An 18,798-nucleotide genomic window follows, 5' to 3' on the forward strand; every position below is an offset into this window, starting at 1 on the left:
CGTGAGCTGTGGTAGAAGAGCAGAGTGCCTCTTTCAGCCCTTGCACAAATCGTGCTTTTTTTTTTTTCTTTCTTTCTTCAGGTCTAAAATCAGAGACTTCAAAATGAAAAAAACAAAAAACCCACCCACAAACCAAAGCACATCCAAAATCAAAGCAAAAAACCCCGCACCCAAACGGAAAGATGATACCTTCAGTTTATTGTCAAAATCGTCCATTGAATCAATCAGTTTTCCAGGTTCGAGTTCCCCCAGTGGAAAAGGGTAATCTGTCCCTAAAATAACTCTGTCCTGGTAATAAAGAAACACATGGTATGTTTTGTAGTAGCAGGAAACAACACAGTTGTAGGTGCTTTCTGGAATGTATAATAAATCACAGGGAAATACAGATAAGAACACGTAAGGAGCTGGTGACTGATGAAAGTGAATGCGAAGGTAGTCCCTGGATTCCAGAAACAAACCCAGAGCTACAAAACAAAGACTCGAGTTTGTTGGTGAATTTAAATTTGAAATAAACTATTGTTTGTTTCATAGTCCGAAAGGACCATGAAAGCTTCTGGCAGATTTCTGCGAGTGTCCCAGGAAAGCTCTTTACCAAACACTAAAAAGATGCTTGGATTTGGATTCTTGAATCTGAAATTCTGAAGGACACACGTAGCTGAACGCACGCACTCACGCAAACATACATTTATATTTGAGAAGGACGTGTAATAAAAAATACCATCAATCAAAATGATCTTTTCCGTAATACTTCCAAAGGTGTAATAATTGCAATGTGATGTTCCTTAAATTGTAGTAAAATGGAGAATTACTACAAACATATACATTTTAAAAGCATAGATTTAACTGGCATTCAGCTCCAGCTAGTGAAACCAAAATCTCATTTACAGATTTCATATACATTTTTCAGAAGTCTCTCTTTTTTTAAGTGTCGTGGCCTTTGGCTACAACTGGATATGATATTAACTGTGAGTATGAAACATATGTATGGGAATATGAGTGACATGATTTCATTTATTTCTGAAAGAAGCAGTTGGAGAAAAGAAAATTGAGTAAAAATCTGCATGCATTGTTGCTGGTATCAGAGATGAAAATAAATAGACAGAGCCCCAGTGGATCCACTTTGTGATAGGTTCAGCTCCACTTTGCATTGATTTTTCCTCATATCATCTGCTCTAGGGAGTGAATATTGCCAACTCACTTCATCTTATCAGAACTCTATTTGCTTTTAAGCTTCATCTCCTGCCAACGTGAATATTTGAAAGCCACGTTTTTCATTAAAAATATCTGTTTTGAAATGTCTCATGAATTTGAAGTCAAACTCATGAATTCTGAGGGGCTCACGGCAGTATTTGAACTCAGTTACTATTACTGAAAGAAGACTTATTTCACTTCTTGTAGTAACTAATTTTGACAATTGCTGGCTATTTACTTGATCTCCAGTAGATGTCACCCGAAAACCCCCCACAAAACCTAGGCGATGCTCAATGTAGACACGAATTCTATTGTTCTGTTCTATGTGGTTGTATTATACTTTATTACAAAAGTGTCGCCATCAGATTAGAATGGGGGGTTTATGGCCCTCTGTCTTCTGCATCAGACTGAGTGCAGATTACATGAAATGTATTTGGATGTGTGTACAGTTGAACAGCTAAATACCTTTTATTTACAATGTTCAGTTGGACACCAGGGTATTCCCTGAACGTTTGAAATACCAATGTATGCCATTGTTCAAAACCAAACCAAATCAATAAGCATTACAGCTTTATAATAGACAATGGATTTCTTAGTAAAGGAGAAGAAAACCCAATACCTTCCCAGATGCTTAATAGTTAAGATTAAGTAGGCTGGAAAGGCTTGTAAATTCTTGTCTAAGGTTCAAAGACAGAGATCCCACCCCCTCATTGGCACAATCTGCATATGTTATTTTAGTCATTTTTTCCTTTTTCCTCTAGTTTAAAGTGTTTCACAGCTAATAATGCGGTCTATTCGTAGGCAGCAAAATTAAGAGCTGTCAAATAATGAGAAAACCTAGAAGCAGCATTATTGCTGCTATTTATTAGGCCCTTTATAATCTGAGCATCAGTTTGTACCCACCTATAGAAATGAGAATTGCAATCCTTGTCTTTATCCAGCTGGCCTTAGAGAAGTCCTCTAAGTCTCTGCAGATGAGCAACACTCCTAGTGTGTTAGCTATGCTAATAATAGATAGATAGTAGTTATCTATTATCATGTTATACCAAAGGATATCAGTAAAGTTCATTTTCCATAGAAGACCTTAAGGCCCAGTGCGTTAATAAAGCATCTCATTTTTAGGAAGGTGAACATGGCTATGATTAACCTCAACGAGCCCTTACACCCAACAGCTTTTTCACAGTAGTACAGAATCTTAAAATGAATCTCGGAGATTCTTTGGGTCCTTCCCCTTAGTGAAAAATTGTATTTCCTTCTCTCCTGCTGTCAGGATACATCTGCAGAAAAGACCAGATTGGTAGGAGCCAGTTCAGCTCCAACTTCTGGACTGAAATTGTTTTTCACCTTCTGGTGATGGCTCTTAAGGAATCACCATGGGGAAATTTCTGCAGAGAGAAGCTGAATCATTTAATTGTCTGTCAACTCGGTTCTTTACTTTTTATACCCAGTACCACTGGGGAATTTTTGTTCAGCTATATTCGTGCTGCTTCATCATGGGAAGTAATTCTGCAGTCTTACAAAATGACTTCTCAGAAATGTTTATTTTGGCTTCCTTAATGGGCAAGTGTCAAATTAGCCTGTACCCCAAAATAAGAATGGGTGAGATTAAGCACACACGACTCCAAGCTGTAGCTGGGTTTTAATATTCATAACCTGAAGGCCCACATGACGTTCTGATGCCAGGTAATGGCTGTTCCCTAAGGACCTGCAGGCACTGTGTGCAGATCTGTGCACACACTGCTGCCCTGCCTGCACAGCTCTTAGCTGTGCTCCAGAGAGCTGTCCTATTTCAGACCTTCAGCTCATGAAGTCACAGTATGTGTGAGACCCGATCACATTGTTTTTAGCCCAGAATTTATCTATCTTACACTTGTTATTCTGCTAATATTTCATGTGTTAGTGACTCTTGAAATGGTGTTATGTGAGAATATCAAGTTTAATGGGAAAAAGAGGGATTTAGAAATTTTCATAGTAATAAAGTGAGGCTTGAAAATGTGATGTGGGTGTTTCTTCAGGCATAAGGTGCTGTGGGCTATGAAAAGGAGAAAGAAAATGTGCTGCTTTCCAAGTTCTCCTAATTGTTAAAAGCATTCAGATTTTGGGGATCTGATTCATGGCTTTTCAGCCTGGTTGCAACAAGAAGTGAAATCTGCTGTTTGCATACAAATAACTCTCGTTCTGTTCCACTGTAAGGAAAAAGGAAATTTCATTCTAATTAAACTACTCAGTTACTTGGAATGAAATCTTGCTTCATAAGTAGTTTCATCGTAATGATGATATGTTCCATAAATACATTACTATCTCTAACAAGTGCATCTTCTTGGCAGCCTATTTTTTTTAATTATTCTGGATATGAAATCTTTTGAGCAGGAGAAGTTTAAAATAAAGTAAAACAGGCATGGCTAATTATATTATCAGCACATGCACATGGCCAACTGAAATATAGTCATGTCAAAGATTGTATGACTTGCAGTCGTACGTACCAACCAAGTCTTCTTCCCTCCAAAGACAAGATGGTTGCATGTGTTGTGTTCAGATATTTGTATGCTGTGTGTGCTCATTCATGTGAAAAATTGACATGAAATACATGGTTCTGTGAAGGAGACACTGCACATGAGGACACACTGAGAAGGCAGAGATTTAATCTTTGTTTAAGGTATCAACTGGTCACCCAAGCACACAGGCAAAGAAAGCTGCATGTCATGAAACTGCAGTCATTTCATTGAACAAAACAAGACTGCTTCCTAAATCAGAAACAGATACTGGGGGTGTGCACTGCACAGCACGTCCTCTCAGTATGAGAACATGAAGCTTTCTTGGCCCATTAATTCATCACGTTCACCCAATTAGTGGGCTACAGATGTTGCTACAACTGTCTGGTGGGGAATACAAAATAAGAGATCCCTTACATCTTTCCACTCCTGTTCAGCTTAATCATACCCACTTCACCTTTGCTATACTGTCATAGAATCATAAAATCAGAGTGGCTTGGATGGGAAAGGACCTTAAAGATCATGTAGTTCCAACCCCCGTGCTGTGTGCAGGGTTGCCTCCTACCAGATCAGGCTGCTCAGGGCCCCACCCAGCCTGGCCTTGATGCCCCAGGGATGGGGCACCCACAGCTCTCTATGCAGCTGTGCCTGGGCCACACAACTCTCTAAGTAAAGAATTTCCTCTTAATATCAAATCTAAATCTCCCCTCTTTCAGCGTAAGACCATTCCCCTGTCCTATCACTATCAGAATGTGTCTGGGTAGAACTTGGCAAATGCCACCTGAGTTAATAGCCACTGATGTTACAAGAACTTTCCAGTACAGACAGCTTATTAGCAGATCTTTTGGCAAGTACACTGAGGGGGCTTTGTTTCACTTGCTTCTAAAGTAACTAAGGCTGTGATATAGTTTCTTCAGACGTTTTGTGGGGCTCCTTCTCCAAATCCATTTTTGATCCATGATGGATTTAAGAAATAGATGTTCTCCCTCTTTTCCTTATAGCTGTAGTGTTACTGCATGTGTATATACATACAGTGTGTACATACACTTTGCAAAACTTCCCACACTATTGTTTCAGGCTGTAGATGTGCTGTCAGTGTTGAATTTTTCATGAATTTTCAAATATAGTTTTCCTAAAAAGCAAAAGTACTGCAGGGAAGCTGCAGGCAGAATTCCAATTTAAAAACCACAGTGAACAGACTGAAAACCTATTGATTCCAAATGGAAGAGATTTGGGCTCAGAGTTCTAAAGTACAGAAAAGCAATTGTTTATTCTGCTTTATTATGTTTTGGCCTAGGCAAGTCATTGTCGTATGACTTCTAGTACAGAATTATTTCAGCAGCCTGCTCACAGTGTTAGAGATGAATATGGAAAATCAACAGTGACTTTTCTTTAGAAGAAAGAAAACACCTGGCTTAGTTGTTTTTTGAACTTTGGTCCTACAAGAGCCACTCATGACAGCAGCCTCATACCCAAGAAAATACTACGTGAGCCTACAAAGTAATGTGCAGGAAAGAGGAATGCAGTTGTTGACAAGATAGCTAATGTCAAGAGTTTGTATTTCTGTTGTTGTTTGGTGAGCTCTGGAGAATAAGACACAACTATAAGCTTCTTGCTGATTTGTAGGTATCCATTATACTGTCTTCCACATTTTCTGGAACATTCAGTAATAAGAAGGAATCCTTTCAGTTACTAATAAAAAGAAGTTATTTGAATGGCCTTGTATTTTTATGATCCGCACAGTACATGATTTAAACAGGCTGCTGAAGTATAAAGATTTCTTCACTTTCTACTCTGACGATTAAAATATTGTGTGCAGGATGTGCTTTAATACTATCTTTTAATGCCTACAACATTCCAAGCTGAAGTACCAATTGATTTCTTCATATATGCTCTTGAAGAAGTGTGCAATCAAGCCTTTTGGAAGTGAGGCTCCAAATGATTGTTTTTGCTTTGAGTCTCGCCCTAAAATCACAGGATATCCCATAAGGATCACTGAGTCCAGCGCCTGGCTCCACAAAGGACCACCCAAAATCCAGGTGATATCAGGGAGCAGTGTGTAAATACTCCTTGAACTCTGGCAGCTCAGTGCCACGACCACTGCCCTGCACAGCCTGTGCCAGGGCCCAGCCACCCTCTGGGGAAGAACCTCTTCCTCACACCCAGCCTGACCTTCTGCTGCCACAGCTCCGTGCCGTTCCCTTGGATCCTAAATCCTGATCAACCTCACATTAATCTCTCTGAACTAGGGTTCACAGTGGATCATTTCCTGGATTAAAACCACCACTTACAGATCTCCTCATTATAGTAAGGAACATTACCTACACTGCATAAGCACTTCAGTTTACGGTAACTTCAGTTTTGATTTTTCTGGGTGAATATGCTATCTTCATCCTGCTTTCTTACTCTTCTCTTCTGCTATTTCATAGAGGGAATTAAATCCAGAATGACTCACCTGCTTCTGGAAACATGAAAACTCACCTCTCCTATTGCACTTGTTAGGAGCCTTAGTGCACCACGATCGTGGACTAGAGAGTCTGTGTAAAATGAACCGAGGTATTTTCTTGGATCCACCTTATTATCCATGGCACACAGATCGGGGCGCATGTTGAATCCATGGGAGATTCGCCCCACTGTGTATGGAAAAGTACCTCCTGCAAGGAGAAATTTTTAGCAACAGAAACTGAAAATATGTAGGAGGAAAAACAGAGAGATGCCTAAGTTTTATTACTAACTAACTAGAGAAGAAGGGCTCTGCACCAACATTTTTTTATTCATTCCCTTTCATTCCCTTCTTTCTTTGTTTTCCCACTTATTTGCTACAGTGACGCCCAGATTCTTACTGCTCCCTTCCCATAAACTGCCTCCTGCCTCCCTTTACTTCTCACTTTCCTTAAAGGCTGTCGTAGCAGTTCAAGCACAGGCTGAAATATGATGGAAGGTGTTTGTATGAGCAACCTATCTGGCAGATATCCTCACTGTGCTAATAGTTCTCAGTGAGGGGCAGGCTTAAAGTAGTAATGCCGTTATCTGGCACACCAGAAAATACAGTTATACTCTGCTGAGCCAAAGAACAGGTGTATTGCTTACCTCCATGTGCAAAGCAAACTTTCAGATTCGGAAATCTTTCAAAAATTCCTCCCATAATCATGGAGCAAATGGCCATGGTTGTTTCTGCTGGCATACCTAAGAATAAAAAAAACTTCATCAAGCCAACCCTTGAGTTTTAAATGTTATCTTCATTTTCTTCAATACGCCTTGGGCCTACTGAAAAAATAACAGTTACAGAGCAGCTGCCAAAGGTTATGCATTATTTCTGTTAAAGGAACACAGCCTTCAACACTAATTAATTGAAATGACACAGAAATAGAAGCTGAGATCAGCTGAATTCTAAGCCCACATTCTGTCTTATACCAAGAGGTCAGCTGGCTGGCGTGGGCTATGGCCTGAACTGCACAGAACTGACCTGGCTGCCCAATTTTACTAGGAATAGGTCAAGTTCTCTTTCTACCTGTGCTTCTGAGTTTCCTTTATGTGGAAAGTGGGGCAGCTGTGTTGGTGCATATTCCAGCACAGGTTTTAATATGGTGTCGTGTCAGTTCCCACAGTATTCCCACAGTACCTAATCTCTATCTCTTGCATTGGGTAGCTTGGATACCCAGAGTTAGGTACCTAGCAACAATCTAGGTTTCAACATCAAGTCTCAGTTTCTGAGCATACTTGATGTATTTATAGTATCACCTTATTTTGGTGCATAACTGTAGACATCCATCTTGGAAATTAGGAACTGTTGGAGTTCCCCTCTTTTAGGGGGAAACAATACCTATCCAGCACAAAAGGGCGTCTTTATTTCAAGTCTGTACTGTACTCTCAGATGCAAAGCCTTATGGATTTATGAGGAAAATCTTTCAGATTATTAATGCTGGTAGGAAGATGAAACAATTCTAATCTCTTTTTAAGTCTGTTTTGTAGAGCCTTCTCTGAATAAGAGCGACTGATAGTGTACTAAAATAATGCACTCTTGGATGGGACAGTGCTTTTTAGAACACACATCAATTGCATATTGTATATATATTGTTCAGAACATCTCCACTGGAAATCATGAAAAAGAGCAAGTGAGGGTGGAATCAATCAAAAAAATTTCTAAGTAGCAATTTAACATATTTCCTGCTATTCGGTGTCATCCTCATTTACCCAGCTGGTGAGCAATAAAAGAGAAACCAAATTAATTCCCTATATCTCTGGGGAGCTTCCAAAGTACAAGTTGCATCAACTATTGTTGGTGTGAAGTTAGATTCAGTGTTTCCTCACCAGTCAACCCATTACTAGGAAATAGTCCGAAGGATTTCTAGGAAATAGAGTTTGTTTTTGCTCACTCTACCTGTTCTTCATTTACTTGTGTTATTTTTTGAGACTGCATTTCAGAGACAGCTGATTTTCCCCCAGTCATTTGCTCTCTGTATTTAGGACAAGAGACAGTGCTATATGCCATCACTACTGTCATTAATTTCAGCTCTAGATATAAAGTTAGGCAAACTGTACATGCTTAATGAGAAATGCCTGCTGGATTTCCACAGCAGATATAATTGCAATGTTTCATTTTAAAGAAGAAGCGTGTCATTTTTCTCTGTACTAGTACAATCACAGCAATCTTGTGGGCATTCAGTGACAGTTTGTAAATATAGATTAAGCAAAATAAGTACACACCCACCTATCAGCCAAGGAAACCAGTATTTGGACATCCTTCCGTCCTGCTGCATGTCCCAGGGGTGTACAAAAAGGCAGCAATTTAGTTGTTCAGCAGCCTGCAGCAAAAATAAAAGATCTGAGTCTTTTCTTAATCTTGCCAGAATACATCGTGGTTTTTAGTCATGTTTTAAAGGTTTCCTGCAAAATCATGCCAAGCATTAGGACTAGCACTGCAAATAGGCCCAGAAGTAAGAACTACAAGCATTAATTTGTTTTATTTTTTCCTCTGGTACCTATTCTGAAGTCCTCACTCAGATTCAGAGTTCCTTTTGAGAGTACAGGATTGGAGACATGGATGGTAATATCTGTAGAAAGCCAAGTGTTCCTCACACTAATGTGGTACAAAAGTTCTTTTTAATGTCAGTTGTTCTGCAGTATAAAACTTGGTTCAAGCAGGATTCTTTTGGCTTTATTTCACACACGAAGGTCAATTCTAAAAATGTTTTATAAAACCATATTTGGTGGTTTTGTACAGTTGTTCCAGCTGCATTCAGGAATGATAGGGGTTGGATGGGACCCTGTGGAGATCACCCAACCCCCCTGCTAAAGCATGTTCCTCAGAGTAGGTCCAGGTCTTGAATATCACCAGAGAAGGAGACTCCACAACCTCTCAGGGCAGCCTGTTCCAGGGCTCCGTCACCCTCAAAGTAAAGAAGTTTTCCCTCATGTTCATTGTTGTTGCTCTACATTTGTCCTCTTTGGCCCCCTGATTGGCTTAAAAAAGTCTTACAATCCTCCTAATCCACCCCATGTTAGACATGTAGCTGCACTCGATCAAGAAACCATGTCCTCACAAATACAGTCATTCCTCCAAAACTACTGATAGCTTTGGAAAGAAAAACAGAGGAACAATATAGGTTGCTGATCCTGACTGAATTATTTAAATATGTGCTTAAATTTAAGTATGTAATAATCAGTCATTCATATGCTCAACCAAGATTTGTTTTGTCAGTTTTATTTCCGGACCTCCTCTTGTTGCTAAGGAGATTATCACACTTTGGAAAAAATCAGGTTTATTTACCCACACTTATATAAATAAAGATGCAACTTTTGGGTTCTAAGGAGTAATGGTTACATACATTTGTAAATTGAAAGTAGTAACTCAGTAAGTGGCTTAGCAGACTGATCAATTTAATTAACTAGTGATTAGTCAAATGTAAGTACATGGTGTGAAAATGGGATTGTGCTGATTGCACTTGGGTAAATAAGAAACTTGGTATCAAACAGTCAGAGAATTCTCAGACTCTAATATTATCTCACTGGTTTGAGCAGCCTGGATTGGTGAATTCATGAATTAAATACATTGGAGCTGCACTCTTCTTAAAGTTGTGCAGTTTTGAATTAGTGTTCTTAGTCATTTGATGCCCAAGACATGAAATAAAATTGGTGAGAGTCTTTTGCAAATGTTCCTTCATTTACGCTGAGCAGATTAGAAGGGTCCACTGTTTTAATGTATCTATACATTCAGCTGATGATTGAATACGTATCAATGTACCTCTAGATAGAACACCATGTCCCAGAATTCCCCCAGATAAGGGAAGAAACATTTACTCACAGCATAAATATCGTAGAGTTCTGGTGCATTCAGGTCCCACTCATTGACATGAGATCCTATTTGTACTCCTGGAAATCCAAGTTCCTTCACACACCGATGCATTTCCCTCACAGCCAGGTCTGGAGCTTGCAGAGGTAACGTACCCAAGCCTATGAACCTCTTGGGGTACTTTCTTACTGTATCAGCTAAGTCATTATTCAACATCTGGGATAGATCTAAAGTATCCTGAGGTTTCGCCTGATAAGATATTAAGCAGAATAGTACATTAAAATATAGTTCTCAAATGTTATCACCTGTGGAAGATATTGGGTAAATGTCACTGCAAACAGATCAGAGACAGGGCTTGAAACTGAAATTTACTTTACAGTTCTGAATGAACGGAAATCAAATTTTGCTTTGTTTTAAATCCTCTGACTATAGGTCTTGGCTTGAATATTACATCAACTGTGTCTGCCTTTAGCACTCAGGAGGAGCGTAAGGCAGCCCATGTTGCTGATGCACTGAAGTATCTGGTCTGTTGTGTAAAACAGTCCTCTGTTTTTGTTCTTCCAAATGCAAAAACGTGAGCAAATCATTTTCAAACACAGCAATTAATATTTACCATCCTATCATAGGAGACAAAAAGACGTGGGATGCTGGAGCATGGTAATTTAAGAGAACACAGAGCAAAGCTCTCTAATATTAAAAAAAGATAACAGTTACAATTCTAGCTGGAAACACAATTCATTTCCAGTTTTTTGGGTTTTTTTGCAGTACACATTTAATGGAGACAAGTTCCATAAATACCAGTGTAAGATTTTGAAGAATTTAAGATTCAATAGTACTAATATATACCTAAACATTCAATCTGTATAATGTATTTAGAGCACTATATTGCTATGGTTTACCTTACCAGACCGCTCCTACTTCTTTGATGCTGTGAAGGGAACACATTAACTTAATTTTGCCACTGGATTTTAAGATTCAAAGGTCTCTGCGTTCCCCTCCCATGACACATTTAAAAGAAAGTGAGACAGAATCTTTGAACTTTTAATGCAGCCTGGTGCCACTTTCATGGGTCAGTCCATCAGTCCATCTTCCTGCTTACCAGAGGCTTGTGCTCTGTGAATTCTTTCCCCATGTTTCCAGCTACCCCACATAAGATCCCCCACAGAAATTCTGTCAGTATCTCGTTCTTTCCTACTGGACGTACTGCAGAGTAGAGCCCTGCTGGCTCTTCTGATCTCTGGACTATTTTTACTTCTGTTTTTCTCAGCAGAACAATTCCTCATTTACATCTGTGCTCCAGCAACCATTTCAATCACATCATTTACAGCAAGATACATTCAGTTTTTAATAAAAATTTGTAACACGAATAACAAAAAGTACTAATAGGAACCTACCCAGTAACTGAACATCACAGGGACAGTGGAAAGGACTTGGACTGTAACTCCTGACAAAGAAAAAATAGTTATTAACGTTTCATTCTTTTGATAAAATGTTAAAAATAAGAAAGCACTTTGGTTTGAAAGGTGGAAGCATAGAAAAGAAAGAATGAAGTAACTTTAGTATGGATACAGTCTGTTTTTTTGCTAATTGAGAATCATAGTAATAAATCTTGTGGTGTATCAGCTTATTAGGACTGGAGTATTTTTGCTAAGGAGAAAGAAAGAGAGAACTGCCATACTAACAGTAGGTTATTCTGTGAAACCATGTTTCTTCAAACACAAATCTGTACCATTGGGTGTGGAAGTGTGAAGAATGAACCCACCAAACCTAGTAAACCGATAACGGAGTAAATAGCATACACTGATTAGGACTTGCAGTACCTAAAGGGGAGTTACAAGAGAGAAGGGGACAGAATTTAGCAGGGTCTGTAGTGAAAGGGCAAGGGAAGGTGGTTTCAAACTTAAAGAGATTTAGGTTAGTTCCAAGGAAAAACTTCTGCACGAGGGTGGTGAGACACTGGAACAGGTTGCCCAGAGATGTAGTGGAAGCCCTTGCTGTGGAGACACTGAAGGCAAGGCTGGACCAGGCTCTGAGCACCTGATCTTGCTGTGGATGTCCCTGTTCATGGCAGGGGAATTGGGTTAGATGACCTTTAAAGGTCTCTTCCAACTCCAAGGATTCTATGATTCTGTGACTTAACTAAACAGTTACATGCAAAACCATATTTTTCAATAATTTTAAGCCCGATTGTAGCACCATCTCATATTGTAACATTTATGCACATCTTTCATTGTGCTTTTAAAAAATTAACTTAGCTATGAGCAATAAAAATACTAATTCAAAAGATGGCAATGAGTGGTACTGGATTTGTTCAGCACAGAGACTCCCTGTGTCTTTGCTAAAAAATGATGATGTACTCAGAAGTTTATTTTTTGAGGTATGATTCTATATTGGTTTGTGTTACATAAATTGCCTTTGCACTACATAGCTGGAGCTACACGAACTGAAAGGAACAAACATGGGCCCCAGTCTTTATAATTAGAATGGCAGGATTGAGAAACACTATGTACTCCTTTATTTTCCCACTTAATTAACTGGTACCTGTGTCTCTGGAGTGCCACAATAAAAGGGGATATTTTTATGGCGCATGTCACCAGATGGTGCTGTAGCACACAGTTTAAGATTATTATTATTACTACTTTTTTTAAGCAAGTGAGCATTGTTCAGGTGGTGAAGAAGTGTTGTGGTGCCAGTTTTATTTGGTTTTCTGATACATTTTCTTTTCTGGACAGCTGTTGCAAAAAGTTGAAGAATTGCTCTTATCTTTCTCTGTATCTACAGCAATTAGATGGGCAGAATTATTAGAAACTTGCCACTGGTGGTACAGGAAATATTTGAAAAGGAAAAATGTCAAAGGGCATTGACACTGCAGTTGAGTACTGCAGTAATCCACAAAATCCCTGAGTTAACTTAGGGAAATGATTACAACCCAGTCAAAGCAGCACCCATTCCCACTTAAATGTCTGATGTTTGGAGTCTGAAGTTCTTCTCCAGGTTGACAATAAGGCAGCTGAAAGCTACCCGAATTGTTTTTCCTAGACTGCCTTATGTAATGTGTTACAGAGTAAACTTCCATTAGGAGACAGACCCCAAATATCTTCTAACATGCTATCCTGCTGGAAAAGTACAATAATGATCATGGAGGCCTCAATCTGAGAACAGATAATCTCTAGTAAGCTAGCATTGCTCTTGCAAAAAGAATTTGGAATGATGGTGTCAGTAAGAACCAAGAAATCATTGATTTTTTGCTCATTCTATCTCTCTGCAAATCTTATTTAGTGACACAAAGAAACCTGTGAGAAGATGAAATTACAGTTGTGGTGTGTGCTTCAGTTTCTAAATCAGGAAAACTCTTTCCTGAGAAGGTAATGGTAGCAGTTCTGTAGGCTCACAGATATACAGAAACAGAAAAAATATTACCAAAGGAAACAATTAGATAAAAAAAAAGACCAGACTCCTGACAATTGGAATAAAAATGAAATGGCTTCCTCTTTAATGTACATCATGTCTATACCTGGAATGTCTCTTTCCAAGTCCAGATTCTGCAATCTGCAATTATGTCAGCCAGTTCCTTATTGCATTAACAATCCCACTGAAATCAGAGAGCCCATCTGGGGAATAAATTACTACTGAATATGAGGAAAGTTACGGGAACGTGTTCAATTTGAGTCTGAATTATAAAACATATCAGTTTTCACTGATTTTTAATGGATTTAAGCTAAGGAAGCAGTTTGATAAATCTTTTAATTTCGGTATAGCTATTAAGCACTTTCAGATGCACTAACAGAGCAGCGTTCTGAAAGAGACACAAAGATTTCGGTTCCTTTGCAGAGGTACCTGATAGGTCCATCTCTTTAATCCGCACTTCTGGATCCCAGCAGTTCTCTTGAATAACTCTAAAGATCTTTCCATCCTTCATCATCTTTGCCTGTCCCTGTGAAATGACATTTTCATATGTTATAAATATGACAAAGTAGTACACACTAATTCATACAGTAACTTTAATTTAGTTGTTTCAACTAAACTTTAATGAAAGTTTATCCCTAAATCACACAAAAAAATAGTGAAGAACAAACCCACAAATCTAAACACAGTATAAAGCCTCTACCTGATCTACTGTGTATCCTCCTTGTTTGCCACCAGTTCCCTAACGTAAAAAATACAAACACAATCAAGGTCAGGAAATTAAGTATTGTTCCTTCCACTGTGAACATGGAAACATCCTTTTCAAACTTATTTCTTCGGTGGATTTGCCATCCATCCAAAGATGGTTAGTGGGACAGAGATGTCACATTAAGCAAAAGAAAATATTTGCCACAGGTGTACGTGGCCACACATCTGTATGTGTTTATAAAGACAGACAAGATGGTATTTCTGTTGGCTTAGCACTAATTGATCATTTTTAGTTGCTTGTTGCTTCTTTGGGGCTAAGTGGAAATAGGTTAAGTGAGAAGATCTGCACCACTGTGTGGATGTGGGAGAGGTAAACATGGCCATGCAGGAAGCTGGGAGAAGGAGACACTGAATTTGCAGTTGCAAATTGAAAGCCAGATAAATTGTGAGAACACACAGCAGTTCTTTCACCTTCACAGTAAACACCAGCAAAGTGCAGGGCAGTTTCCTGCCCCTTCTGGAAAGGGAATTCTCTCTCTCCAAAAGCCATTTCACTTTTCCCAGCAAAATTCATCTGATTTAGGATCTTTAGAACACCTGTCTATTTTTCTAAGTGAAAACCTCTTAAACTAGAATATTCCTACAATTATGTTAAAACAGCAAAAACCTACAGTTTCACTATTCAGAGTGGAGCTGGGCTTCTGCCACCATCTTCTGAGAAATTGGGCTATTCTTAACCTTGCATTTGCTATTAACTTCAGACACTGCTCACATGAATATTTTAAAGCACTCTTCAGCAAATCCAGCTGTGCTACCTCAGCAAAATGTCAAGTTACCTGTTAGCTGTATCACAGTTTGTGAAAATGACTTGAAATACTGCAGTCAGTAATAACAGCTCCATAATCCTAATCCTCTGGTAATATACTTCAAGTTCTTGTAAAATTGATTTTCCAACCTGACAGAAAGTTTTACTCTAGCCTTGCAGTCCATTACGTTAAAAAATAAAGATCAGCCCGATGCTGCAGACTGCCTCATAAATGGAAAAATATTTGGGGTGTGAGTAGAGAGGACAGAGTAGAACTGAGCTGCATCACATACAAATAGGTTGTGTGGCCTTTACTGGTTTTCTGCTGGCAGTATTTCTGTGAACACAGGTGAATTTTAATTCTTTCCTCAGGCAAAGCTAAAGCACAGCAGCTGAACATATACATCTCCTTCTGCTAATATTGAAAACGGTGTTGGACAGGTTGCAATTTCACCAGGAACCTGGACAGTGCTCATACATAAACACCGAGATGAACAGCAGTTCTCTGAATGCTGCAACAGGGTTTGCAATATAGGGAGGTTTTAATAAGCCCTGTGTTGTCCTCACTAAACAGTTCACTGAACTGTTTCCTATTTTCCTTTGCATTAACTGATTCTTTGTGAACAAAAACATCCTACAGGTCAAGGCTAAACTCACAGCATTGCACGTGAGCAACAATAGGCTTGATTATGAGGGAAAGCAGAATGTGATCGCCTGAATAGATTTGTGCTCATGTCTGTCAGCACAGAAACAGTCTGTCTGGCCCAGCAACAGCATGACTGGAAAATCAGTCATACAGTTATTGCCTCCAGACACTGCCACTAATCTGCACCTCACATTTTTTAAAGAAGAAATTACTCAGACACCTCAGCTGGTGAGAAGTTTTTCGCAGTAGTGAGAATGAAACATAGATCATGAAGAAATTTTTCAGGTTCCAAAGCAATGGCTGCTGGAGCTGTGCTGTGCTATTCTTAACATTATCCAATATTTAAGACCTTAATTAATTTATTTGAACATCAAGAGAGAGAGATTTAAGAATCGAGTCCAGGAGGCTAATTTGGTTCAGTGAGCTACACACATTTAAAATTACTGCATCACTAAGCTATTCAGTTCCATCCCAAACTGCCCTTCTTAAAACATGCACGTAGTTATTTTCTTTCATTGAAGCTTAAGGTTTACCTTTTTAAAAAATATCTAAAAAAAATCTTCGGAGTTAACTTCCCTAGCTTCATGCCTGACCAGGATTTTATTTTGCCATGCACTTTTTTCACGCAACATATTCAGACAGAAGTAGGCTAGGCAGAGTTCTCTGCAGAGAATATAAGGCTATTATTGACTTGCCACAGAGTTCCTCTGTGAGCTGTTTTTAGGAAGGAGGTTCAGCATGTAACAAACAGCTAAGCTGCTAAAACTGTCTCTGAGTCTCCCCTTCCTGCACCTACCAGAATCTCAGAAGCTGTGCCATCCACACTTGGATTCAGCAGGCGGCTTGTTCTCTCCTCCCATACCTGCTTAGGCTGAGATCTGAAATTTCAGGCTAGTGTTTGTTTGCTCCTCATTCTTGGTCCCAGCCTTCATATCTTGTGGCCCTCTTTTATCAAGGCTGTTAGGGATTTGTTGGCATAGCCTTGCATAGTGCTGAACAACAGTGGTATTGTTAGCTTGCAAGGAGTATACACTTCCAGAATCTCTGTATTGTTCCTATTGTTCTTGATTATTGAAACTAATGTTTGTTCTCCTTGTCATCATAGCATTACAGAAGTTAATATTCCTCTGAAGTCGTTTCCATGGTTAAATTCTTATTTCTTCTATTAAAATACCAGTTTCCTTTGTTTTTATTTCTCTTATAGATGATCACATTTATCTAAAAGAATGCTGTGATATCTACTGTACGTTGACATGTCTTAGTAAAAACAACTTGTAAGAGCTATCCATTCCAAGTGGTCAGGTGATATTACAAGAAGCAGATAGTGGTTCCTACCAGAGAATGTGACCTGACTATATACTGTTTGTATAACCAAGATGTTATAATTGCAATATGTATAACCAAGATGTTATAATTGCAATATAATCAAAGAGTAAGGCACAGCAAACAGGGATCACAAAAGAGAATAAGTAGAAGAGCTTACCCTTGGGTTGAGCTCACTAGAAGATATCAAAGAGGAGGATCTCCAGAAGAGATCCTTCCCCTCTGGTAGCCAGCTCTTAAATAGGTCCAGGAGGGGTGGAGCCTGGCTCCACCCCTTCCGGCAGCACAGGTGAATTGCCTTCACCTGTGCTCCTCTGGCTGACTCATGGCTCACCTCAGGTGATCAATCAGAGGTTCAGGCCGTGACTCAGCAGTTCCCATACACTCCACCCCTTCACGGCGTGAACCAATGATCAGGTTAACAAAAGGGTAAGCTTTCCCTAATACAGAGATCCGGTATATCGCGACGCTTATACAATTTTATCGCGACGTATGTTGGTACAGTTCAAGACAAGTGATGATTAGTGGATGTCCATACTCTTCTATGGGCCAGTGCTCGATGATGTGCCTGGAGGCATGAGGTCCTGAGGTGCAAGTCCATTCTATGTTCCATCAGTCCCATGCAGACCATCACCGGGTGTTGTACGTGATCTGACAGCAACACTGGAACGCTTGATGGCATTTTGTTCCTTCCGGTGGTCCTGAAGGCTCACAGACTCACGGGGAATAATACAGATGTTTTACAGGTACCAGGAGGGGAAGGTCTGCTCTCCAGGGCAAGATACAGGCCGTATTTCTGTCTTGGGTCAACACTTCCGCTTGTACTGGGGCACGTCCTGGCCGCCTGTACCACACCTTTTTGCCGGATATCTGCGGCTGCATAACGATATCAGGCACCAAAGGAGGTGTCCTGATCTGCCATAGGGACATGATGGGGGTCCCTTTAGCAATAAAGATCGGAGTGTTGACCATAATATCAGTAGGCCATGTACCTATTACTGGAGGGACTACTGAGCCTCCCACCTCCAATAGTCTCCCCCAAGGTGCAAGTAGGCCACACCACTTGGGTCCTACCTGCACCTTCCAGGGCCATTTTATTTTATGGGTACCTGGCTCTAAGTTTTCAGGGGCAGGGAGCAGAAGATTATTTTCATTACCAATTTGGGGTCTTACCTGATGATCAGTGCCCGTAATTTGGATCCTAAGCGGGGTGGCCCATGTCGTCTGCAACATTCTCAGGGCACTGGGTCTGCCATCTCGAGGTCTTTCATTCAGGTCCCGCAGGGTTTCATACAGTCTTTTTGTCCACCCCTGCAAGGACTGGGAGTCTGTCTTCAGGGCAGCCTTAAGAATACCATTATAACGTTCGATGAGGCCTGCCCCTGTTGGATTATATGGCAGGTGGAATCGCCATTCGATGTTATTTTCTTCTGCCCAGCGCTGTATCGTTGCACCAGTAAAATGAGTCCCTTGGTCGCTCTCGATGACTTGAGGTGTCCCGTAGGCAGACATCAGTTTAGTGAGTGCCTTGATGGTATATGCCTGGTTTGCTTTCGGTACTGGATAGGCCTGCAGTAGCCCACTTGCAGTGTCGACACAGGTCAGGGCATATCTTGCCCCTTCGGAACGAGGAAGGGGCCCGATGTAATCGACCTGCCATCGCTGGAGAGGATTGTGTCCCCTAGCAAGATGGGCTGTTGTTTCGGGCAACGATCTCGGTCTCATCTTGGAGCAAGCGTCGCAATCCTGGCATGCCTGGACGATATCAGATAGTTGTATGGGCAGTCCCCATGCTTTAGCAGCTGCCCACATTGTCTTTTGTCCAGCATGCCGTAGCTTCTGATGTAGCCAGCGGGCGATGTTCTCAGATGGTGAATTCTCAATCCATCGAACTCGGGCCAATGTGTCGGCTTCATCGTTTCCCGGTGACTGTAGG

The 18,798-nt window shown here is 40.2% G+C and overlaps 1 protein-coding gene across 3 annotated transcripts in view; it reads right to left on the minus strand.

The window, feature by feature from the left end:
- Window positions 1–18,798, minus strand: part of ACMSD (aminocarboxymuconate semialdehyde decarboxylase) — a 31,249-nt gene that overhangs the window by 502 nt on the left and 11,949 nt on the right. The window contains exons 1-8 of one of the 3 annotated variants that reach the window (XM_048953904.1): window positions 16,336–17,575; window positions 13,813–13,909; window positions 11,370–11,419; window positions 9,988–10,224; window positions 8,395–8,488; window positions 6,774–6,869; window positions 6,165–6,337; window positions 190–288 (exon numbers count right to left, since the gene is read on the minus strand). In XM_048953904.1, the coding sequence (XP_048809861.1) occupies window positions 190–288; window positions 6,165–6,337; window positions 6,774–6,869; window positions 8,395–8,488; window positions 9,988–10,224; window positions 11,370–11,419; window positions 13,813–13,897 (834 nt within the window). In that variant the 5' untranslated portion in view covers window positions 13,898–13,909; window positions 16,336–17,575. Of the gene's footprint in view, window positions 1–189; window positions 289–6,164; window positions 6,338–6,773; window positions 6,870–8,394; window positions 8,489–9,987; window positions 10,225–11,369; window positions 11,420–13,812; window positions 13,910–16,335; window positions 17,576–18,798 lie in introns of those variants that run through there. The other 2 variants (XM_048953903.1, XM_048953905.1) reach the window with 2 other exon arrangements.

The sequence above is a fragment of the Lagopus muta genome, chromosome 8, assembly GCF_023343835.1.
Source record: "Lagopus muta isolate bLagMut1 chromosome 8, bLagMut1 primary, whole genome shotgun sequence".
NCBI classification, from domain to species: Eukaryota; Metazoa; Chordata; class Aves; order Galliformes; family Phasianidae; genus Lagopus; species Lagopus muta.